The sequence below is a fragment of the Dufourea novaeangliae genome, unplaced genomic scaffold (assembly GCF_001272555.1).
Source record: "Dufourea novaeangliae isolate 0120121106 unplaced genomic scaffold, ASM127255v1 scaffold169, whole genome shotgun sequence".
NCBI lineage: Eukaryota > Metazoa > Arthropoda > Insecta > Hymenoptera > Halictidae > Dufourea > Dufourea novaeangliae.
This window is the reverse complement of record NW_015374043.1, coordinates 483,578-507,104: the sequence shown is the minus strand read 5'-3', so window position 1 is coordinate 507,104 and position 23,527 is coordinate 483,578. Positions and strand designations below refer to the sequence as shown.

The window sequence follows — 23,527 nt, the reverse complement described above, 5'->3', positions numbered from 1 at the left end:
CGGCACGAAAACCATCGAGCACACCCACCGGTGGAATTTAAATTGGTATCGATAGCCCGGCCGTGGAATGTAGAAATCGTTTCGTCACGGAATGTGAAAATTGTTACGTCATGCGATCGACATTCGAAACATTATCGCGACGAAAGTAACGAAATTCGCTCTCTACCAATCACTGGCATCTGAATAGCTTTTAAACAAAAGCGAAGATTTGAAAGAATATTATATAATAAATATTAAATAATAATTACTCGACTGAGAATTCTAGCCTCGACAGTAGCTTAAAATTATTCAGGATTTGATTGTTGGTTAAAATGAGATTTCGAAATTAAATCTTCATTCTTAAATAACAGAGATTTCGGCGAAATTCGTAGTTACCCTCTGAACAATTGAATTTAATGAAACATTACTCTTTCCTTGCAAATTCATTGGTGCAGTAAGATGAATGATCGAAGATCGTGTTCTTTAACGACGCTCGAGTTCAGATCCAAGACTACCAATGTTCCATTTCAAATGTTTTTCTTACTCACGAGCGATATGATTGATTACGAGGCATTAACGTTAAGCCAGGGTTACACACTTCTCTTCATACAAATCCCGAGCCCCGTAATATATTACCGTGGTCTGCGCCGAGCAGGTTCCCTTTCTCTTTTCCACTCGGGGAAAAGGGCAAATTAGTCGGAAAATGATACCCTCACCCCCGTAGACGTTGTAATCGCTCGTAAGGGCAGCCTAGTGAAAGAAACAAATCGTAGAATCTATTGTATCGGACGTTCAAAGATCTACGCACGATTATATGAATTTAATTAGAAACAGAATGATGTTAGAAAAACCTTATACAGACACTTGGAATGCATTTAATATTTAAAGAGTGTATACCACCAATTGGGACAGTTGTAATGAGGAAAGTTGCCTATGGAAATGCATTCTCCGCGATCCATTAGATTTAACAACCGAAACTCTATTTTACCATTACCCCGCGGTAATGGAAAAGAGTCTAAGGGGATCCCAGCTGGAAAATCCCTGCAGCTTCGTGGAGAATTAACATACCCTTGGATCTGCATAATTCGCCAACCGGTCCAGCTTATCTCGATTCGCGCGGTGGCAGTTGTGTTTGTTTTTCCTATCTGCCTGGAAAACAGGCAACCATTTACGTATCCCATTTTTCATCCAACCGCGAGGCCCTTAAAGCATACAACACGTTCGCGAGGATAATCGATCCTTTTGTACTTTCTTTGCTCAAACATGTTTTGAGTCTTTCTATTGTCGTTGCACATATCCAACCGTCTCAAACTTTGCGTGACAAGTGAAACAAAGTTTCACTTTATTAGATTTACGAGAATTAGAATCTTGAGTGGAGGTCCAAATGGACCCAGGCCCAGCGTGTTACCAGAAACAATAAATATCTTTCGAGAAATAATAATGGCGAAAATTGCATCTCCAATATCGTTTTAAGTTTTCTTCTTACGTGAACCTGTCAGAAAATGTAAAATAAATTGAACTTAGTTTGTTTAACCGTTCCGTTCAGTCTTTTCAACCCCGACGGTGTTCCTCAGATTTGCATAAAGCAGATCGACTTATCTCGCGCCGGTTGCCCCCGGAATAGTTTGTTTTTCCTGGATCCTACCGGTTTGAGAGCCTCTGCAAACAATCTAGTCGCGCAGCGACGCGTGTGACGCGCAAAATGCGGGCGCTTCGGACCATCGACCCTCCTCCACCCTTCGCTGAACCACGACCCCGATACTCCTGGAAAAATGGAGAGAAAGAGAGAATGAGAAAGGGAGTCGAACGGGGGTGCACGTCTTCTTGCGCACCCCCTGAACCGGACGCGTGCCACGATCCACGGACCAAGATAATTGCGAATAACACTGCGACAAACGGCTCAGATACCGCTGCCCGATATCGCGTTTAGGGGTGGACTTTTGTCTCGATCTATACGTGTCAGACTTCGTGGAGATTGTAGCTTTCGGTTGACCATATTGGGTATAGAGAGCTAAAAAAGGTGTGATAAATAGCTAAAGATACTCTGCAGAATATTCTTTCAATGGAATAATGCGAAATATACTGTAGAGGGGGTTGAAGTTGACAATAGGATATATCACCTGTCTAGAACTTACTTTAATTCAGCAGAAAAATAGAGAGAATTGTCTCGTCGTATTGGACATTATAGATATGTCTCCATCTGGAACCTCTGTTAAAAAATAGAATTTTTCTTAAAAAGTTAGTAATTTTCCTCAATGGAACAAGAGCTACCTTTGAAGGGTCCCGAACGTCGAACCGACTTCCTCAATCGGAAAATCCTCAGACCGTGGCCCCAGATGGGCCAAAGGGGAGCATTTAGCCCCTGAAAGACTGGCGTCATACGTCAATCACTACGTAATACCGGGAGATTAAAATGTCCTGGGCGCCAGCCCCGAAATACTCATTCGCGTACTCTCCGTACCGCGAGAAGCAACATATTAAGAGAATACTATGGCGAAGGTTGCTCTCGAGGATGCTCCATGGTTATCGTAGATTTCATGGGTATCGAGCACCCGGGGGAAAAGGTCTTCCGTGGCCGGATATTCAATAGAGTGAATCCATCAATTCTCGGGATCAAGGGATCTACGTTATTTTAGAGAATGATAGGATATAGAGGTTCGAAGGGTGCGTTGGATGGAACCTCGTGAAAATCCTGTATCATGGAAAACATAAATTTGGAACAGATGTGACGTTCAAGAGGCCTAGAAAAGTTACATTATAATTCCACAAAATTGTAGTGAGAATTCAATCCGACTGATGTTAATAATATTATTACTATGCTTCAGAACTGTATGAACGATCTCTGTTAATTAAAAGATCACTCAGATCGTGATTATACGTGCTTGAAAAGACAAGCTCTACAGATCGGAATAAGGAATAGCAACGCACTTCACATATGAGAAACAGCAGAATCCGAGCACTTGTTCATCCCTCCCCAGTTGCATCAAGAGGCAGGCTCCCACCGAACAGAAGCATTAACCCTGATCCTAGCGCGATGTTCAGCAGAGCGGATGACAACGTACTCAGCGAGCGGCTTAAAGCTCTCTCTTCCCGCTTTCTACCCGCGTAGCCTTTCAGGTCCGTCTTCGATGCCGGGGACCACGAGTACAGTACATAATTTTTCGACACGTGCCACGTCAGTATTATTAATTACCCCTGGCGTTGGAAACAGGCTCTGGAACAATTACTGTTTCGATGTGATTAGCATAGTACTGATTTATGACGGGAATAATTAATTTGGGAATGTCCAAACTTTGAATTCCAAATTTAGACACTTCAATGTATGGAAATAAAATTGTTTAAATTTCTTTCTTGTTGTTGGTTACAGGACATCCTCATTTCTTTAATCAATTATCTTGCGGTCTCGATCTCGTCTCGATGGCCGGTGAATGGCTGACAGCGACTGCCAACACCAACATGTTCACTTACGAGATCGCGCCTGTGTTCATTCTGATGGAGCACGTTGTACTGCAGAAGATGAGGGAGCTGATTGGCTGGAGCGGTGGCGATTCGATCTTGGCGCCTGGAGGATCCATCAGCAACCTTTACGCCTTCCTCGCCGCCAGGCACAAGATGTTCCCGGCCTACAAAGAACGAGGACTCTCCGCGATCGGTGGCCAGCTCGTTATGTTCACGTCTGATCAGGTATGTCTGAATCTACTTGCTCCTGGTGCCGGTAATCATCGATGAGTGTTCGAAGGCACTGAATGTTCAGACGTCATCTTCACCTCTGAAGTGTATAATTCTTTTGGAATATCTGTTTTCGTGATGACAGGTAGGTTGTTAATAATTGTTTCACTGTGTTCCATAGTGCCATTACTCCGTGAAATCTTGTGCCGCCGTCTGTGGCCTGGGAACCGACAACTGCGTGATGGTCCCGAGTGATGATCGAGGTCGTATGATCCCGTCGAAGCTAGAGGAACTGATTATGGAACGCAAGGCGAGAGGACACATCCCCTTCTTCGTGAACGCTACCGCGGGAACGACTGTCATCGGTGCTTTCGATCCTATCCAGGAAATCGCTGACATTTGCGACAGGCACAAACTCTGGCTCCATATCGACGTAAGTAGAATTAATTCACATTAATCACTTCTCGATCTACACTATCATTCACAGAAATTTTATATGAATAAGATATTTCCATTCCTTTTCCTGTGATTAAAAGTTGAACTTACAATCTCTATATTCCAAAAACACTTTCAAATGAAAAATGGAATTACTGTATATTCTAATGAACTGAAATGAACGTTAAAATTTTGAAATCGTCCTCGTGAAAATATTAACAAACACGAAACAACCAATTAGTTTATGACAAGATTCGACGAATGATACATTTCGAAGCTACAAAGGGAGAACAGAGATTTCCACTTAGCCAGACAGCTTATTCAAATCAGCTCGTCGTTCGAACGATAAATGCCAAACACGTAAGAGCCTTAACGTTAATAATAAATGTGAGAAACACCATGTATCCCCGCCAGAGGCGATTCGTGAGTGGTAAATGGGGGTAAAATTCAGCAGATCCGGGCTTTACAAGTCAACGCTTAACCAGGACATCTCTCGTTTACAACTTTTACAGGCGGCTTGGGGTGGTGGACTGCTTCTCTCGAGGAAATACAGACATCCCAGATTGACGGGCATCGAACGGTGAGTGTTCTTTGTTTAAACATTTCTCCAACAAGAAAAATCGACCTATCATACACCCTCGAATTGGTTCTACGCTGACGGTTGAAGACTATTTTCGATCAACCGGAGACACCTCCACATGTGTTCCCTCGCAGGGGTGACTTAATCCACGCGCTTTATAGTTTATTGAAGCTTAGTTTGATGGAGTCACTCGGAAAAGAGACGCTCACACTCAGCCAGAGAAGCCCTAATGCAGTGCTTACGCGGGGCAAAATCGATAGGCCATTTCGTAGCTTGGAAAAAATACTTTGCATTTCAATGGGTCGATCTATTCAATCCGTGCATGATCCTGGCGAGAAATATCGAAGACGTAAATTTCCTTCTTGTGGAACACTAATAATTTTCATTTTTCCATCCTCCTGACGCAAAACTTAAAATCTAATCCACCACAGCTAAAATAAGTCATACTATTATTTAAACACTAATACAAAAACTTCGTTCAAATCCCAGACATAAAATCTTTCTATCTAAAACATCTACGAAATAATAATCTGAAATCCTTTCAATCCATAAATACCACCATCTATATGATCGAAACGTTAAGTAATTCGACACCTGCAACACAAGATTTTTAAGGAGATAAACCTTGCGAAAAAATCCACGAAATAATATTAATTCCAACGATCTTTTAAATACATAAATACCATCTACATTACCGAACGAATAAGTAAATTCGATATCTGTAAACAACCACGAAATAATATTAATTCCAACGATTCTTTAAATACCTAAATACCATCCCCATTACCGAAGCCATAAGTAAATCCGATATCTGCAACATTAAATTGTCATTATGAAGAACGCAACCGGAACGGATGAGTCGAGCGACGCGGAAACGCGATACCTGCAGGCGATTCCCGTTGCACAGTGCCGTAATCTGTCGAGACGAGGGGCATCGAAAGGAGTGACTCCTGTCCCCGACACATGCGAGCTTTCGCATGTACGCCCGCGACGACGATGACGGCCGACCCCTCGAGCGGCCAATGGGGGTCAGGGTGTAGCCCCCGATCAGGCTCAGATGGGGTTGGCGAGATTAATCCGCGATTTACATCCGGGCGCATCTGCTCCCTCCATTCAGCCGCGGACAGTCCCTGACCCGAATAAAAAAAATAGAAAACTGGCACGAGGCCTCCGAACGAAAATAATTTCCACCAACAGAAACCGAAGTTCTGCCTCGACAAGCAAGACTCTCTCCAGCTGAATTGTTATCAAAGTTTCGCGACGTGATTAGTAATCTGAATGGAAAATCTCTGGATGATAAAAGATTTTTCGATAAAGAACTTTTGTCTCTGACAGAAGCATAGAATGTAATGCTCTTTGACGCATTGTTTTTTTTTTAGTAATCCTGAATACTTTTAGGGGGGGAATTGGTCATACAAAGAGACTCGTGAGATCGTGATGCTTCGCTGTTTGCGATATAATGGATTAAAATCTTATGTGAAGATTAGTTTCTGGGAAATACGAATTTTTGGATTTGGTGGTAGAGATACGATGAACTTCATGGAATTCGCAGCCTGATAACCGAGACCTATTGAACACAATAGGAAGGTAGCTGGATAATACTGGTTAATGGTTCAACATCTCCAAAGTAGTAACTGAATGGTGCCTGGCAGTGGAAAGTTAAAAATCTCTGACATGTAAAATAGTTCTATAACTTTTATAGGCAAAAAATGTGGTTCTCAGTATAGAATATTAATACTAGATATATTGAATTGCCAACATTATTCTACAGACATCTTTGACTGTGTCAAAGTGAAACCATATTATTCAGAGGTTAACCTAATTCTAGAGCACGTGTTATGGAGATGCCAAATAATGAAAACATTATTATAATAATAATTCACTATCATCTAACTCTTTAGTATGAGTATTTTGCACCTTACATCACACACGATGATGATCTTAAATATTGGGTCGAAATGATCCTATACATCCAGTTTGCCAGGTGTTACGATTTTCAAAATCCATTTTCATCCCTCCTATTTCCTCCCTCTGGTGTTCTCCAGCCATCAAGAGCATACACACGCGTCGATTGTCGTTTCCTACTGGCAGGGACTGTACCGCGGGATAGAACTTCCTTCCTGAAGGTCTTGATTAAAATGGCAAACGAAAAGTCCGAAGGACGAGCAACAGCTGGATCAGTTCCCTGGAGCGCATTTGCAGAACAGAACTCTCCTCTTTCTCTATCGACGCCCGCCGCCGCATCGTACCGTGCCTTCCGCGGGCCTGAAATAAAAGACCGTGCCTCGACAATGCCGGATTAAACTCGTACAAAGGGAACTGCTTCCCTCATTCTCTCGTTGTCTGTCTTCTCTCCTGTCTGCCTCCACCGCCACCATCCCCTGGCTCCCTCAGACAACGAACAGAGAGAGAGAAGGACAGGGAGAAAGAATCGTGATGCCGTCGTCGCGACAAAGTCAGAAATGATTACGCATAAAAGGTCCCACCCCCATCCGGAACGAGCAAGGTCTGCAGTCGGAAGTGAACGTGTGTCCTCTTCTGGTATTGTACGACGAATATTCGGACGGTTCTTGCTTTGACGGTGCATCCTCTCTCTCTGGCTGAGCCTCCATAAAACGTGAACTCTTCTGCGCACCCTACCTTCCACCAGGCAGCGTTAGTTCAGTTGGAAAGGGGTTTAATGACAGCGTATTGGATTGACATTGACACCAGACGGTGCTTACTGTGAAGAAGGTTGCTCTGGTTCCTATCGATCTTTCGAAATTATGAGCTGATGGTACTGGAGGGTAGGGATTGTAGTAAATTCCTCTGATTTTAAGTCGTCACCTTGTTGAGAGCTCAGTCGAATATTAATTCGATTAATGTTGGTTAGTGTAGCGCAGAACCAATTGAAATTGAGGGTGGAAATCGGTGAAATAGTTTAAATTTACATTTCAATTATTGTTCTTGATGTAGGTAGTTCGTAATCGTTGAAGAGGTTTGAATTTTCCTTTCAATTATTTTTCTTGACGCGTAATCAATGTTGCTGAAGCAACTTTTTATTCTTCATCAACGAACACGTCTACTCTTTTCCTGGCCGGGGTGAGGATAATTAGCAACCCCCGTAATATATATTGCGCGGCTTTTGGGGTTGGCACCTACGGCGAATTTAAGAGTGAAGCGGAGGGTTGCACTGCACGCGCCAGACCCAGCTGCGAATCGCATTAATCACTTCGGAGCTTTCTGTGCCGACATTATGCATACTCTTAACGCCAGGTTCTTCAGCTAATAGGAAATCAGTAACCACCCCACTTTCAATTTCCTGAAACTGCGTCGATGCCTTCGATTCAATTAAACTCTCGTGTAGAATTAATCAAATAATTAATCACTATTCTTTTGGAAATTTTTTAATATGAACTATCTTGAATTATTCTCAGATATTGTTTCTTACAACGTCGAAGTGCAATTGAAATTTTCCTACACTTTATTCTTCAATGATTTATTTGGTGACCCAATGAACCACTGTGGGATAATGGGGACTATCTCGAATGGTTGGGAACTTGTTTAACAGCATAAGCTCTCGAGAGCGGTACGAAGCGCGGGAAACTTGTACGCTGAAGAGGATGCAGAGAAGTGACTAATGGCAAACGCCTGTCGCCGACACGAATCTCTTTTCCCGGCTGGCACCGAGTACCCTGGCATCATCCGCAGTCAACAGAGTGGAGGGACAGTGTCGCGATATATGTGTCACTTGCCAAGTGTCGATAACGTTTGTCATAAAGCAGACAGCTGGTTGTCTGGTCTCTGGAAAACTGGCAAATGACGTGTTCACAACGATACAGTGCTAGTGTGTGTCCTTGTCACTCGTGCTTCATCACGAACAGAATTACACTCCAGAATCGACGTTTGTATGGAATCAGAAGCTCGAGATTGGAGGAAGACGAATTTAAAAATTGATCAATTGTAATTATTTCCAAGAACGATATACCGTTAAAATCTCCCTAGTAGAAAATAATTAAAAGAATTATCGATAATTTCTGGAACACATACACTGTGATTCAAAGGTTTGAAACTGTTCTTGATCCTGGAGCAAATATAATTTCTTTCAGGTATATACAAATAATTTCTCTAAAACATCCTTATTCTGATACGATGATACTTTTTACATTTGGAAGTGTTATCTAAACAGTGGAGGTGTGCTACACTTCGGAGCAACAGAATATAGAGAACATAAACTCATTTAGAGATACTTAAGAAGAAAGAATTATTCTCTCAATGCATGCAAAGGTGAAAGGGAATCCCTTAATTACATGCAACACTTGTTGAATGCTCCAAGTGCATCGCAAATTGGTGTCAAGTACTACATAGTTTCTCGCGCTCGGCGACGGCGCGAGGATTAAGAAGGGTTAAGAGTTTTCCACCGCAAGGGTGTGTGTCTCCCGGGATCAGAGGGTTAAATCCAATCCCGTGGCTATATTAATAGCTCTTCTCTCGGATTGATGGACCTCCGCATGGCACGAAGGGAAGATAACTCATATTTTATCCCCCCTATTGGTCCCCGTGGGAGTGGATAAACGTTTGACGACCAGCTGGACTCCACCGGCTTTTTCAGCCACCTTGACGTGCTGCCTTTCGACAGGTTGCTGATAAGATCGATGAATGAGAAACCTTCTTCGAAAAAGGTGTTTAAAAAACAACGACACAGAATAGAGAAATCGATCTAAATGAAAAATATTCGTCTAAATCCACGATTTAACCTGACAAGTTATTTTGTAATTATTTAATCACTTTAATGATAATCCTACCCTTACTTGGGGGAAATAATGCAAATATCCTGTGTGTAATGAGGACAATAATAATAACACTTTTGGTATGCAAATGTTCACAGGGCTGACTCGGTGACTTGGAACCCCCACAAACTCATGGGAGCCCTGCTTCAGTGCTCGACGATCCACTTTAAGGAGGACGTGAGTTTATAATTCAATTTATGTTTTTTAAGTCCCACATTTTTCTTCACATTGTACGTCGAAAGTACATACTGTCTGCTGCATTGTCAAATGGTGAACATTTATCTTGTCGTATTCGTTGCGTTTTTTTCCGTCCACGTCCGTCGTGCATTCGCGAGACATGCAGAATCGACAAACGCAAGATCCCGTAGTGAAATTCCGGTCTTCCCGGTAAGGGTGATGACACAACACAGTGGCTGCATTCCGAGGGGATAGACGTACACGTCGGAACGCGGCACTGCAGGAATTTAATTAAACTAAGAGATAACATATGTTGCCGACCGTACGACGGCTCGCCGGAGGGTTTGTCCCTTCCTACGCCTGCGTAGATATTGCTATCGCGCAGGACGACTTCCCCCCCTTCGGATATTAAAATTCCGTGCACCGGCTGCCGCGAAACGTTTCAGGGAGGGGAGATTCCGTTCTGTCGTCGTTCTTGATATCGTTATCCTTACACCCTTAGAAAAATCATTTCTGTCCACTTGTTCCTGACACCCTTGGAAGAATCATTTCTGTCCACTTGTTCCAGCCTGACCTACTATAAACCCCATCGAGAGTGTTAAAAAAGATATTAACTATTTTGACAACTCGATTTAGAGTTTCTATGCACGTACCTTGACGTTTAATTAAATTTTGACTAAAACTTACGATGGAAACGGCACGACTGAACTGTTAAAATAGAGTTTTATGAGACACCTGAAGTTTAGAAGACTTTTAAATGTTACTCTAGTTCCAAAGAGAGTTTCTTCGAGAAACAAAGTAGAGTACAGTAAGACGACGTCTGTTTTGGGACGTTTAATTAACTTTTACGACAAGGAATAATGGTATCGAGAGAGGGCAATGGCGACCCCGGGTGGCGGAGTACCAGCCGCCATTTTGTAAATTCAATATCCCTCTGTTTCCCTCTTCCTGCGCATGAGTTGGTTACCATATCGACCCAGCAGTCGTTCGTTTGTTCCTGTTTGCGACTGTCAAAGAGAAACTTTCCCGGAACATCCCTCGAAACGCGTATTGTCGAAGAGAAATTGAAAAACCGTGCCCGGACGATGCGTCCCTCCCACCCTCATTCGTGATCCATCGGTCGTTTTATGTTCCAGGGCCTGCTGATTAGCTGCAACCAAATGTCCGCCGAGTATTTGTTCATGACGGACAAGCTCTACGACGTGAAATACGACACGGGTGATAAGGTGATTCAATGTGGACGTCACAATGACGTCTTCAAGCTGTGGCTGCAATGGCGCGCAAAGGTAAACGACCGGGGGATTGAATGAAACGGATCTACAATGGATGAAACTTGAGGGTCCCTTTAATATCACGGGAATTTTATTCGATAGAGTCTCGGAATAAATTAATTAAATTACTTTTCGCACAGGATAGAGGGATATAAGAAATCTTTTGGCAATTATTTCTGTAGTTTGTTATAATTTAGAATCGAATAGGGTGGACACTTTGCTTCTATTGTTATAGGGTACAGAAGGCTTCGAGAAACACATGGACAGATTGATGGAACTTACAGAATACATGGTTAGACGAATCAAGCAAATGCCCGACAAATACTACTTAATACTCGAACCGGAAATGGTGAACTGCTGTTTCTGGTACTTGCCAACGCGCGTGAGGAACATGCCACATGGTCCTGAAAGGATCAAGATTATAGCAGATGTGAGACTAATTTTACTTCGTTCTTCAATCCTCGAAAATTCCTAAATTCCTAAATCTCTAATGTCCCAAATTCTCAAATTCCTAAATTTCTAAATTTCTAAATTTTTAAATTTCTGATTCCTAAATCTCGAAAAACTATTAAGTTTCTACATTCTCAAATATCCAAATTCCTAACATAATAAATAAAGAATAAATTCCAGCTACTCCTGAAGATGCCATTTTAAGGGAACAGTGGCTTAAAACAGAAACAAACATTTTTATCCGCAGATCTGCCCTATTTTGAAGGGGCGTATGATGCAAGCCGGCACCCTGATGGTCGGATACCAGCCGGACGACCGACGACCTAACTTCTTCAGGAATATAATTTCGAGCGCCGCGGTAACGGAGGCGGACGTCGACTTCCTGTTGTCCGAAATGGACCGGTTAGGCCAAGACCTGTAAGAAATCTGCCTGTTCTAATTAGTAGCATAATCAGCCGCGATGTCGCGACGTGAAGTCAATCCTCCTGGGTATTTAGAAGTTTCATCGATGAACAGGAGAACCGCGTCGCGTTCCATTACGTGTACAAAATTCCGAAGGCCAAACTCAGATTCTCAATCACGGTTAGATAATTTAAGTCGCAAGCACTGGCTCTCTCCATTTATTCGAAAACAAATAAAAAAATATATTTTATTCATTTGAGAACATATCAAATATATTGGCTCTAGCAATAGCTATGAAAATTTTTATTGATGAATGGTCAACGCGACAAGGAACTCAATCCTCTAATAGTGTACAAATAAAAGTGACTAAATACACCTATATTTCTTATGTTTCAAAGTAATAAATTGGCTATACAATATTTCAAAGAACAATTCATTCGTGGTATATTTTGAACCATGTGATTTTGAAGCCCTTCAGGTATTAAATTCTGGTAAAAGAAAAATTAATAAAGGGAGAGAAACAGTCAGCAACTCATCGTTCGTAGTACGAAATAAACGCTTCTTCAACGTATTAAAAAGAAAGCTACTGATCGAAGGATACTCATAGTGTGTAAGTTCTTTAGATTTTTAAGCACACAGCATATCCATGAAACGAAGGAGTCGAGTTTACAGAACTCTAGCTACGCTTCCGGCCGTAAATGTTACTAGTTTTCATTCCTCAGCGCTGTACTGTTATCGCTAGAAACGAAGGGAGAAACGTAGAAATGACGGGTGGTATCGATGTCGTAAACTGAAGCAATAGTAAAATAGTCGTGCTTCGATAAGATCGATTCAGTTTCGTTTCCTTCAGTCAAGACTTAACGACCGAAACGCGTTACGTGTCGATTACGAACGGACGAGATGTGGCTCCGTTTCGTCTGAAACATTGAAAGTGCACGAACATTCGATAAAAGGAACAAACGATAATTGAAATCGATCCTCAGTACCAGAGATGAACAAAATTTTATTCGATTGCAAAATTTTTATATTAGCTAGCTAATGAAATATTCTCATTTTCTGTAATTATTATTAATATAGAAATGTTTAATTTACATGAAGATTCTGATCATCTCTGGTCTGTACATTAAATCCACTTCACATTTAACAAACTGCATATTTTATGCAAAAATATATTCTGTATTCTCAAGAAGAAACTTAAGAAAGTTAATTCTATTATATTTTCAATTTAAATGAAATAGCGTTAAAAGCAACTGCTTTGTTGATATTCGTAGATTGTTAAATGTTGAGGTACTCACAGACAATAAATCAGCATGATCTATTTCAAATTCGTCCCTATTGTTCTGTGTTCGTGGCACGAGCCGCGATGAATAGCGAACGAGGTAGAGGTACAAATTATTTTTACTTGGAACGGTACGCTACGAGGATAATTACGATAGGATAATGATATTAATTAATTTGTTCCGCATAGAAGTTGAATCTGTTGATGCTGCGCGTTACTTTGTTGAAGTGATTAAATGAATTTGTTACTTATCGATTGTTTTGGCGATGGCATCATGGGAATGGCCCGCACTCATCACTATACAAAAAAAGTTGTACGTGTTATTATTTACTGTTGAAGTATTTCACCGAACGAGGAGTATAATATATATATATATATATTTAGCGTTGAAATTTTAAAGATACAAAACACAAACCCATGAAAGTACATGCTTTTTCAAGTATTCGCGCGAACGGTTGTCATTTAGTTCGTCGATTACCTTTATACTCACTCTACACCGATCTTGAATTCGATCTTGTTCACTTTTTAGAAATTAGTTTCGTAGTTAGACACACACACGTTTTTCGTATTGTACGATAATTCTAGGACAACATTCGTCACCGCGTAGGCCACCGTTACTCGCGCGCCGATCGGTTTGTTTCATCGAAACAGAATGAAAGATACTATTTTTTTTCTAGAGAACACGTTACGATATTTTTGCCCGTGAAGAAAACGACGACGAAATTTAAATCTGTTCGACAAAAGGGATGAACACGTAAAGAGAACCGAACGACTCTATAGATTTCGATTCACTAGCCAATTGCGTAACAGAACAAGCGGAAGACGAGTCTAAAAAGCAGTATGTAAATTACAAAAAATATATAGGTGTAAATCGTAAGGAGGGTGAACGGCGTAAATGTATTTATTGTATTGAAATCTACGAATTCATCGTTTCCTGCTCCATTTGCCAATTCAAACGCTAATAGGGCGTAAAACGAGGAAACGAAACGCGTAAGCAGAATGGAAATCGGTGGCCAAGGAATAGTGTTTGACAGGAAATCGTTCCGATTCGTAGATGGTAATTGAATGTTAATGATATTGATCGGTGGGTGACGACAAGCGAACGAGTCGAGCTCGTGCTGAAAAAGATTCCTTAGACAATAGAGAGAGAGAGAGAGATGGGGGGTGAAAAATATTTTTGAATGAATGGAAAGCCAAGAAAAATTCATCTGACCACGATACCGATACCTGCAAGAGACACTCTATCGAACCGTTGTTGTTAATTGTCCACAGTTTTATCGGCGTTGCAAATTTCACTGTCTACAGTCGTTGGTGCCGCCACAAAATGGCTGACGATTTTCGACGTAACCCTAGCAATGTCAAAGAATGAATAGAAAGAGTAATATATTTGTACGGTGAAAGGAATACATACACGACGAGCCTGTCTGTGTAGAGATCTTGAGCCCTTATTTATTTAGGGATCTAAATGTCGTTCGTGAATATGTACGTGATAAGTGTACGGCCGCCATGACAGTGGCCGTCACTTAACACGGTTTTGTATATTGTTCTTGTGCCCATTTCTTCTGAAACCGAGCATTTGTAAATAAAGCTTGCGACAGACTCGCAAGCCACGCTTCGTCTGTATTTGTTATCGCTGGACTGCGAATTTTATGCATTAATTGAAAATCTGAATGTGCGAAACACAATACGGTATTAACTTTGAAAAAAATTTAATGTTTGTTTTCCGTATTTTGTGAATTAATATACAACAATGTAATTTGCATAAATATTTGTAGTCCAGTTATCGTAATTGTAAGAATTGAATATGAAGATCACATCGATCTATAAATCGATACATATTCAATTCTTGTAACATTGTTATTGTACACGGTATGGTATTCTGTATGATTGTTATTCACTGTATAATTTAATACGTTGTTATACCGTTTCTTTACCTAACTCTTTGCACCTTTGTTATTAGCGTGAATTGCACCTTGCACCTTTCGAAATGTTTTATCGTTTACCTGTTGCACCTTCCGTTACCTGTGAATGCACACGTGGCACACCGTTCTGTGACAAATGATTTTGATTGCGTTTTCGGTTCGAACACCGACGAAATTGGCACAAGCATAATGCACACGTTGGTCAATTCCTTTCCTTGTGATTTATCAAACTGACCCAGGGTGAAAGACCCTGACCTCATTATCGTTAATTATTAGTCTAAGTTGGTAACGGAGCGAGGAGAAGAACAACAAAGTCCCAAGTCTTCCAAAGAGTTATTAACAATATAGAGAGCCTCGCAACCGTCGAGGTTAATTATCCTTATACATTGTACGTAATTAACAAGAACGAAAAAAAGAAGAATACATTTATATATATACATAGGTGAGAGAGTTAATGATATATATATATATAAATATATAAATATGTATATGTACATATGTGTACGTGTGCGTGACACTCTCCCGGCGACGAAGATCGAAAAACGAAATGGACTATGTGAAGGAATACGATGTAGCGATGTTTGCTGGCACGTCGTGACCTTGTTGCACGACGAGTACCGCCTATCAACCTAATTGACCTATTATCCACTGTATATCAATGTCTAATAAACTGCTGTTATCCCAAATTGTCAATATATGTTACGTGAAATTTAATAGGGAACTTTAATCACCCAGAAGTGGCCCCTTTAGTCTCGACTAAGTCCTTTTAGACATAGTAAATAATTCAGATTAAAATTATAATATTAATGCTCAACTGCAAGTAACTCGATAAAATTAAAGATAATAAATCTTGATTCCTATACTTTTCATTTTGCCTGCAAATACACATCATTGATTCATTTCTGGTACCGAATGATTCTGAACCTTGATACTCTTAAAAAACATTGTGCAATCACGTGTCAACTGAATAAATTATTTAACGCTTGGCGTAGTCGTTGAAGTGAATGAAAAAACGTGGGAAAAATTCAGAACAAGTTAGACGGGGGGCTCGTTCGTAAACAGGTGAATATATTATCGTACAGATATCCAGTTGGCCTTGACAAGCCTCCAGACAAACAGATTTTAGACTGCACCTCGTCTCAGTCTTTCGAAACAGCTGCAATCATGAAGTCGTTCGTGGAGTATTCGCCGGATTGCGATTTTCCGATTGAAAATCTTCCCTATGGTGTTTTTTCAACATCGAATAACGTGAGTAAACACTAGTTGGGTGTTATGGCAATAAACAGTAGCATAATCATCATCTAGATAAATCTGTGTATGATCCATAAACATCATCAGAGGGATTATTTAATGTAATTCTACCATTGAAACTATTATATAATCCATAAAAATAGCTGATTGATGAGATTAAGGAACGCACGTTTAATATTGTCACACAAATCGCCATCTATTAGCAGTGAGCCAGAAGAAAGGCTACTGGCGCGAAGTTATGAACCTCGAAACACTTGTCGATTGAATTTGTCTAGATATCAAGTGAAATTCTACAATTTGTACTGCAAAAATTAAAAATCTTACACTGTGTCACTATACCTATCAAGCTAATTCGATTTTGTATTTCTGCAAAGTTTAAACCTCTTAGATTTCCAAGTTGTGAACTGTAGTATCAACTGCTGGTAACATAGCAAATTCTGTTCCAGTCGAAGAAGAGAATAGGAGTAGCAATTGGCAATCAGATATTGGACTTATCCATTATTGCACATCTTTTTGACGGTCCATTACTGAAAAATAATCAAGATGTGTTCCGTCGTGATTGTCTTAACGATATCATGGCGTTGGGAAGGCCCGCCTGGATAGAAGCCAGAACCAGGCTTCAGGATTTATTGTCAGCCAACAATGAAACTTTGCAGGAACCCAACATACGTTCAAAGTAAAGAATTCAAGAAAAATTGATCAAAGAATAAATAAACCTGTTTATAAATAATTGTCCTATTTGTCTTCGTAGAGCTTTCGTACTGCAAAACAACGCGACGATGCATCTACCAGCGAAAATTGGCGACTACACTGACTTCTATTCCTCGATTCATCACGCTACCAATGTAGGCCTCATGTTCCGTGGGAAGGAGACCGCCTTAATGCCAAATTGGTAATTAAATCGATGAAAAGATACGCTTGTTCAGGACTTAATCAAGTTCATAACACTTTAGGAAGTATCTACCTGTTGGTTACCATGGAAGAGCAAGCTCTGTCGTCGTCTCTGGAACACCAATTAAGCGTCCACATGGTCAGACACTTCCGGTGGAAGATGCAGAACCAGTTTTTGGACCGTCCAGACTAATGGACTTTGAATTGGAAGTAGCTTTCTTTGTTGGGGGACCAGCCACCCAATTGGGCGACTCTATCCCAGCAAACATGGCTTACGATCATATCTTTGGGATGGTTACAATGAACGACTGGAGTGGTACTGAATCAAATGATCAACATTAACGTGAAAACAATAATTGATGGAATAATTATTCACAGCAAGGGATATACAAAAATGGGAATACATTCCATTGGGCCCGTTTGGATCGAAAAACTGCGGAACCACGATATCGCCATGGGTCGTCACTATGGAAGCCTTGGAACCATTCAAAGTACCCAATGTCCCCCAAAATCCAACGCCCTTCCCATATTTACAACACCGTGAATCTTGTAATTTTAACATGAACTTGGAGGTTGATATTAAAAGTAAGGTTTATCAAGCTTCTTTTTATCAAAAATGTTTATTAAATTGCTGAAGAATTATTTTCTTTTCCATGACAGCTCAAAATGGTACCGTTACCACAATCTGTCGCAGCAACTACAAATACCAGTACTGGACGCCCCAGCAGCAATTAGCTCACCACACCGTAACCGGATGCAATATCAATCCAGGCGACTTAATGGCTTCCGGTACGATAAGTGGCGAGGTGCGTCCGAAACTATAATTTGTTTACAGCTCAACGTTTAATTCGTCCTATAACATCGTATTAATTCCGTTTATTTTCGCGCATTCTTAGAGCCCCGATTCTTTTGGTTCCCTGCTCGAGCTATGTTGGAAAGGTACTCGACCCATACCGTTAAAAGATGGGACAAAGAGGACATTCCTGCAAGATGGCGACGAGGTGATAATCCGAGGTACGTTCGCCGGTTTCGTTCGTGCTTCTGTTCATACGTTACGGATTTTATTGATAGTTCTTTAAGCCGCTGTCGTTTTCTAGGTTACTGTGCCGGCGATGGCTATAGAATTGGATTCGGACCGTGTTCCGGGAAATTGCTGCCAGCCGTTACTCTATAGTTCTCTTCCTTTATATTTTATATACATTCTCGAATGAAATTTATATTCTATACACGTTCCTTGTACTTGCTGCTTTTGTATTTGATGAATAACACATTCAATAAAACGGAGAAATAAACTTGAAAATGAAAGAAAAGTATTTTGTTATTTAAAATCTGCGTCACGGAGAAATGTATCGTGACGTAAGATAGCTAGATTATCGATTCGAATAATTTCCGTGGTGAATTCGATCAATAAGGAGGCCAGTCCAGGTGCAGGTGGAACGAGTTACGGCGGGAACATGGCTGCTATTCTGTTGAAGTGAGTAAAACGAAGTAATTTCATTCGACTGGTACACTTTATACACGTAAAGAAGATTGAAATAAATTGAACAATTTATTGTTCGTTATTTCTTGCTCTAGGAAACTTATGTCTGTCAGTTGAGATACTATAACATATGTTAAATCAATTAAAAGACAGATCAATAATACGACTAACTTATTAATCCACTGTCCTATATTTCGGAGCAGTTTCGCTCAATAAATAGAAGCATTTAATCTACTTGATTATTCGTCAAAGCTATATGCACTAATAAATTATTCACTATGTTTATAGTTGTAATTATTCACTATATATTCCTACGTTCAATATTTATTTCTAAAAATCTCGAAAAACTTACATTGTTATAACAATTTACTCGATTCTTCCACAATACTATTTTTAACAAATAAAAACAATTTTCAACAAAAAACAGTGTGAGTAGATTTCTGTGTGAGCAATTTTTTAATTATATTATTACATTACTAAAAAGATTTTATATCACTCACTGGTGTGTGGAATAATTTAAAAAGAAAATCGGTGATCAGGAGTTTGCACAGTTTGGAGTCAACGGACGAGCCAACAGTGAAGTGGAACGTTCCCCTAAGCGACGGGAATCATGTGATAGAATTCGAGCACGGGACAGCGACAGGTCGTCGAGTGGTAAAAGTGGACGGTAAGGAATTGATTCACAGGGACTGGATGTTTCAACTCGTTGGGGATGAGACCTTCATGTTCAATGAGAACAAGTTCGTAATCAGAGTCGACCCAATTCCAGGTAAGTTTGTCCGACACTAACAAAAATGTTATCATTAGACAGAGAATACAAAATACACTATCTGATAGGTTTAAGATATTCTTACACCTTGATGGTGAATGGAAAAAACTACAAAAATTTCGTTCAATCACAATCGAAGATTTTGCAAACCTGGCTAGCTAACGTTGGGAATCAAGAATACAGGATAGTGTTAGGTAATCATTGCACTGCTAATTTTACGCATTTACAACGATGTGAATATTGAAAATGTAATAAATGGAAAACTTCTGAAAAACTTTGAATTAATCTACGTATAAATTATGTCTCCGTATAAATATCTACGGTCTACAAATTGTAAACTAAAACATAAATGAATCGATGTTAACGATAATACGTTCTTTGATAGACAAACAGGCACAAAATGTTTGGGTAAATGGCGAACAGGTCGAAACAGAGGTAAGAAATATGCCTTTTTCTGTGATTACTATGAATTCTAATACAACACCGCGATTTTGTAGAACGATTTCACCGACGATGGCGCAGAAATACTTTTCACGGTCGGAGAACTCCCAGCTTCTATTAGATCCCAGAGCTCAGGTCAAAAAGAAATTGGAATAATGTACACTTTGTACATCGACGACATAGAAATTGGAAAGGAATCACTGTCGAATGATTCCGACGAGTCATAGATGAACCGTGTGACCACCTTTCCACAGTGTTACTGCATCACGTGCCACAAATGTTTGTTAGACTTTGTATGTAATACAATAAATCACGATAACAGTGAATAGGTTCACCTACTGATTGATCAACCGTCTGAATGTAGCGAACTATCGTTGACGAAGACAACTTCAATTCACTTTCCACTTTTGTATTGCCACTGGATTACGGATTTATGCATTTTTATTGTATAAGAAAGTGTAAATTACCATAAAATAAAATCAAAGCTGAAATTTAAGTTTCAAAGTTCTATATAATTTTTACTGAATATTTCATATAATACGATTCTGAATAGAAGAGGTACATACAAGTCTTTTCATTCCTTCTTTTAAAACGAATCCATAAAAATATGGATTTATATAAATATCCACAGTATAGGTTAATACTTCTACCACTTTCTCGTGTTCTGTTCAGTGAATAAATCATCACGATGTCGATCCGGGAAAGTATATTCAGCATGGGGACACGAATCAGCGTAAGACACGTTGACGAGATCGACCTGGATGGTTTATAATAGTTTATATCATTAACAGTGTCCCCGGATTTTCAAAATGACCGAAAATATTATCGATTTTAGACATGTCGTTCGATGAACTGCAACACATGCAGGACGATCTTCTGCAGAAAATATGGATGCTGACGTTAGAGAATGACGTTTATGAGCGATACCTCACGCGACAGGATCCTGAAATTCCGAAGAGTAACTTGATAGTCTGTACATTAGTAGAATTAATTATAGTACATTGACTTCAAGAAGTGTCCCCTCCGATTTTGATGAAACTTCGTATGTCTGGTAAGCAGTCAAAAATAAGGGACACGTATTCTTTTTTATCGGCTGAGAGGCGACTTTAAGGGGTGAAACCACCCCTCGAAGTTTCATCAAAATCGGAGGGGGATACTTCCGTGCCTTTCTTTGTAAGTTAGTTAATGCAATCACTACTGTCATACACAGATTGCCTATCATATACATATTGTCCAGGCTAGGCGATGGTCTAAATTCTTCTTTTCTTAATAATTCTTCCTTGCCAAATTTGCACCAGAGATAATGCAAATCCTGGATAGAACGAAATACGCACGGAAACTCTCTCGCGTGATGACAAAGAGAACGGCTTCCCGTATGAGTTTCCGAGACAGCATCGCGTTTCTACCGGACCCAGCAAGACGCAAAACGTTGAGCAGTCGCGCGAGCGTGTACAGCGTATTGAGCCTCGTATCCGGAAGTAGGATGGGGACATCAAGCGTGTCCACTGTGGGAAAATGCACTGAACATTCGAAGTTAGATAAATTATTGAGAACTTAACGAATGGTCACTATTGATCAGTTCCTCCGTCAATTAGCAGTCGGAATCATTTCATTTCTATTTCATCTTCTAAAACTCTCAGAATTACTATAACGCACCGTATAACCATGGCGTACAAAGAGGTTGAAGAAATGACGAAGAAGCTGAGCGAGGAAAAGAGCTTGGCAAAGAAGAGAAAAGCCCAAATAAGGGCGGAGATAGAGGAAGTGGAAATTCGTATCACCGAGGTGCACGAGGCGAAGGTGGAGTTCGAGGAGAATGTTGTGGTCAAAGGTGTCGACAGGATCACTGGAAAAATCCCGGCTGAAAAGGTTACCAGGTGATTGCACGAACTTTAGGGTGTATTGCGAGGGTAATTAGTATATATACAAGGTGTAATAAAAATGTTGGGAGACCTGTTTCTCGTTAACAAAGCCTCAGATAATATTTTTACTAAGGAAAAACTTGTTTCAAATCACCTCGCGAGTCTCCCATTTCCGGGTCTTCCAACATTTGTGTTACACCACGTATACACAATTTACACGTGTCAGTTCTCGCGAAGATTCATCGAGGAATGGCTGAGATCGGCGAACACGATAATAGGGAGGCTGCGGTTGAGAAGCTCGACGTTAAAGATGCTGATCAAAAAGACTAGACAGCAGCTGGCCCAGAGAGAGGAGCTCGGAGAGGCGCTACGCGCCGTCGACTTCGAACAATTGAATATTCAGAACAAGGATTACATAAGGATGATCGAGGAGAAGACGATCTACGTGCTGGACATGAAGAGGATCGCAGGTGGCCGGGCTGTTAATCGAATAACAAGTCCTGATACGAAAGATTTTTATTACATTGCATACTGTTTTGCAGGCCATTATCATTTGAAACTGACGCAGCACAAGCAGAAACTGAGCGACCTGTTGTGTACTTTGAACGGTCTGAAGAATGACATTTCGCTGAAACAAGAGCAGATTAACGAACTGGAGGACGAGCACAAACAGGTAGAGACGGAAGTGGCACACCTGAATAAAGAGCTGGAGGAGCTGTTACACTACATGGACAACTATACTGTAAGCCATCAATGATTCCATCTATCCTGGCGCAACGGTGCTTGAAAGCTTGGCACATTCGAAGAGAAACAAGCCTGGCCTTTCTAAGTACATGTCGAACTGTCGAATTACACTGTATATTATCCCGTAATCGTGGTTTCCAGGTGCCGGATATTTTAGATTTTGTGAAATTAGAAATACAGGTGCAGGAATTACAGAAGAAATACAAACTCTTAGACAGACGCAAGAACATTCAAAAAATCATATTTCGGACGTCCCGGAAGCAGGGTCATAACCAAAAATCGGTCCAAGATATCATAATGTAAGCTATATAAATTTTTCTCAAGTTACAAAGATGATTATGTTACTTTATTTCAGGCATAAAAAAATATCCGGCACGATATATCCGATCGCACCGTTCACCGTAAATTCCTTAACTTCTCATACTCATACGAATTGACTCGTTTGGTCCTGGAAATCGTTTCCAGTCTTGGTACGAGTAGCGCAATTATATCTGTAAAAAAATTACGCGGCTCGGTACCGTCACTGGTTACGCCACCGGATAATTGGAGTTACGGTGCTTGTGTTGGACACGAGGAAAACAATCGTCCACTTTCCATGATACTCGTACTTTCCATGTGCAATAAATAATGTAAAAACCAGAGCTGGAATAAATGTATATTAAAGCAAATCCATAATTTGTAAAAATTAATGATCAACAAATCTCAGTTCCTTTAATTCTCTTTTTCCTGTTAATAATGCACCTTGCAGTTATATGTACAGAATAAAATCCCTTCTTGTAGAATAAGATTTTGTACTACTTCAAGCTTCGTGCACTGTTCAGGCCAGTTTGATCCAAAACCAATGTTTGATTCTTAATTATACTTTCTATTGTAGAAATTTGTAAATTAACTTGACACCAATAGCTTACATATATTATGATCTGGCGATAGGCAAATGGGTTTCCTGAATTCGATTTTAATTCAGACCCAAACAAAGAAAAGTACATAATGCAATAGTACAATGAACAGTGCACGATGGTTAAAGAGTCAATTACATTCATACATTTCTCTAAATAACTGAAACATCTACATAAATATATAAATATACGTATACTATACTTTTCATAAGAAGGAAGTGCAATTGCATTCTACAATGGATTTCATGGAGAACAAATTA

At 40.2% G+C, this 23,527-nt stretch overlaps 4 protein-coding genes across 4 annotated transcripts; all 4 read left to right on the top strand.

The window, feature by feature from the left end:
* The first annotated feature begins 2,618 nt into the window (after nt 1-2,618).
* Nucleotides 2,619-11,931, top strand: LOC107189556 (glutamate decarboxylase). The gene is made up of 8 exons (XM_015578116.1): nt 2,619-2,643; nt 3,347-3,663; nt 3,830-4,081; nt 4,596-4,663; nt 9,531-9,609; nt 10,746-10,895; nt 11,116-11,310; nt 11,578-11,931. The coding sequence occupies exons 1-8, from the start codon at nt 2,619-2,621 to the stop codon at nt 11,749-11,751; spliced, it is 1,260 nt and encodes a 419-aa protein (XP_015433602.1). The 3' UTR covers nt 11,752-11,931.
* A 4,166-nt stretch (nt 11,932-16,097) lies between these two features.
* Nucleotides 16,098-18,354, top strand: LOC107189573 (fumarylacetoacetase). The gene is made up of 8 exons (XM_015578133.1): nt 16,098-16,181; nt 16,631-16,860; nt 16,936-17,076; nt 17,138-17,391; nt 17,454-17,660; nt 17,736-17,881; nt 17,972-18,089; nt 18,173-18,354. Exons 1-8 carry the CDS (start codon nt 16,098-16,100, stop codon nt 18,247-18,249), a joined length of 1,257 nt encoding a protein of 418 aa, XP_015433619.1. The 3' UTR covers nt 18,250-18,354.
* Nucleotides 18,355-18,529: 175 nt separating this feature from the next.
* On the top strand, nt 18,530-19,992 carry LOC107189555 (fas apoptotic inhibitory molecule 1). The gene is made up of 5 exons (XM_015578115.1): nt 18,530-18,549; nt 19,095-19,324; nt 19,393-19,518; nt 19,710-19,759; nt 19,822-19,992. Exons 1-5 carry the CDS (start codon nt 18,530-18,532, stop codon nt 19,990-19,992), a joined length of 597 nt encoding a protein of 198 aa, XP_015433601.1.
* A 1,148-nt stretch (nt 19,993-21,140) lies between these two features.
* Nucleotides 21,141-22,808, top strand: LOC107189554 (coiled-coil domain-containing protein 113-like). The gene is made up of 6 exons (XM_015578114.1): nt 21,141-21,298; nt 21,406-21,642; nt 21,865-22,097; nt 22,170-22,369; nt 22,513-22,670; nt 22,727-22,808. Exons 1-6 carry the CDS (start codon nt 21,141-21,143, stop codon nt 22,806-22,808), a joined length of 1,068 nt encoding a protein of 355 aa, XP_015433600.1.
* Nucleotides 22,809-23,527: the final 719 nt, after the last annotated feature.

What these genes read in the sequence shown, in the direction of transcription:
- LOC107189554 (XM_015578114.1), top strand. Translation starts at nt 21,141, where the DNA reads ATGAGTTTCCGAGACAGCATCGCGTTTCTACCGGACCCAGCAAGACGC. An exon ending in AAATGCACTGAACATTCGAA is followed by an intron (nt 21,299 to 21,405) that starts GTTAGATAAATT and finishes TAAAACTCTCAG; the next exon opens with AATTACTATAACGCACCGTA. An exon ending in TCGGTCCAAGATATCATAAT is followed by an intron (nt 22,671 to 22,726) that starts GTAAGCTATATA and finishes ACTTTATTTCAG; the next exon opens with GCATAAAAAAATATCCGGCA.
- LOC107189555 (XM_015578115.1), top strand. Translation starts at nt 18,530, where the DNA reads ATGGCTGCTATTCTGTTGAA. An exon ending in ATGGCTGCTATTCTGTTGAA is followed by an intron (nt 18,550 to 19,094) that starts GTGAGTAAAACG and finishes ATCGGTGATCAG; the next exon opens with GAGTTTGCACAGTTTGGAGT. An exon ending in AGAATACAGGATAGTGTTAG is followed by an intron (nt 19,519 to 19,709) that starts GTAATCATTGCA and finishes GTTCTTTGATAG; the next exon opens with ACAAACAGGCACAAAATGTT.
- LOC107189573 (XM_015578133.1), top strand. Translation starts at nt 16,098, where the DNA reads ATGAAGTCGTTCGTGGAGTATTCGCCGGATTGCGATTTTCCGATTGAA. An exon ending in TTTTTTCAACATCGAATAAC is followed by an intron (nt 16,182 to 16,630) that starts GTGAGTAAACAC and finishes ATTCTGTTCCAG; the next exon opens with TCGAAGAAGAGAATAGGAGT. An exon ending in ACCGCCTTAATGCCAAATTG is followed by an intron (nt 17,077 to 17,137) that starts GTAATTAAATCG and finishes ATAACACTTTAG; the next exon opens with GAAGTATCTACCTGTTGGTT.
- LOC107189556 (XM_015578116.1), top strand. Translation starts at nt 2,619, where the DNA reads ATGATAGGATATAGAGGTTCGAAGG. An exon ending in AACTCTGGCTCCATATCGAC is followed by an intron (nt 4,082 to 4,595) that starts GTAAGTAGAATT and finishes CAACTTTTACAG; the next exon opens with GCGGCTTGGGGTGGTGGACT. An exon ending in GGCTGCAATGGCGCGCAAAG is followed by an intron (nt 10,896 to 11,115) that starts GTAAACGACCGG and finishes CTATTGTTATAG; the next exon opens with GGTACAGAAGGCTTCGAGAA.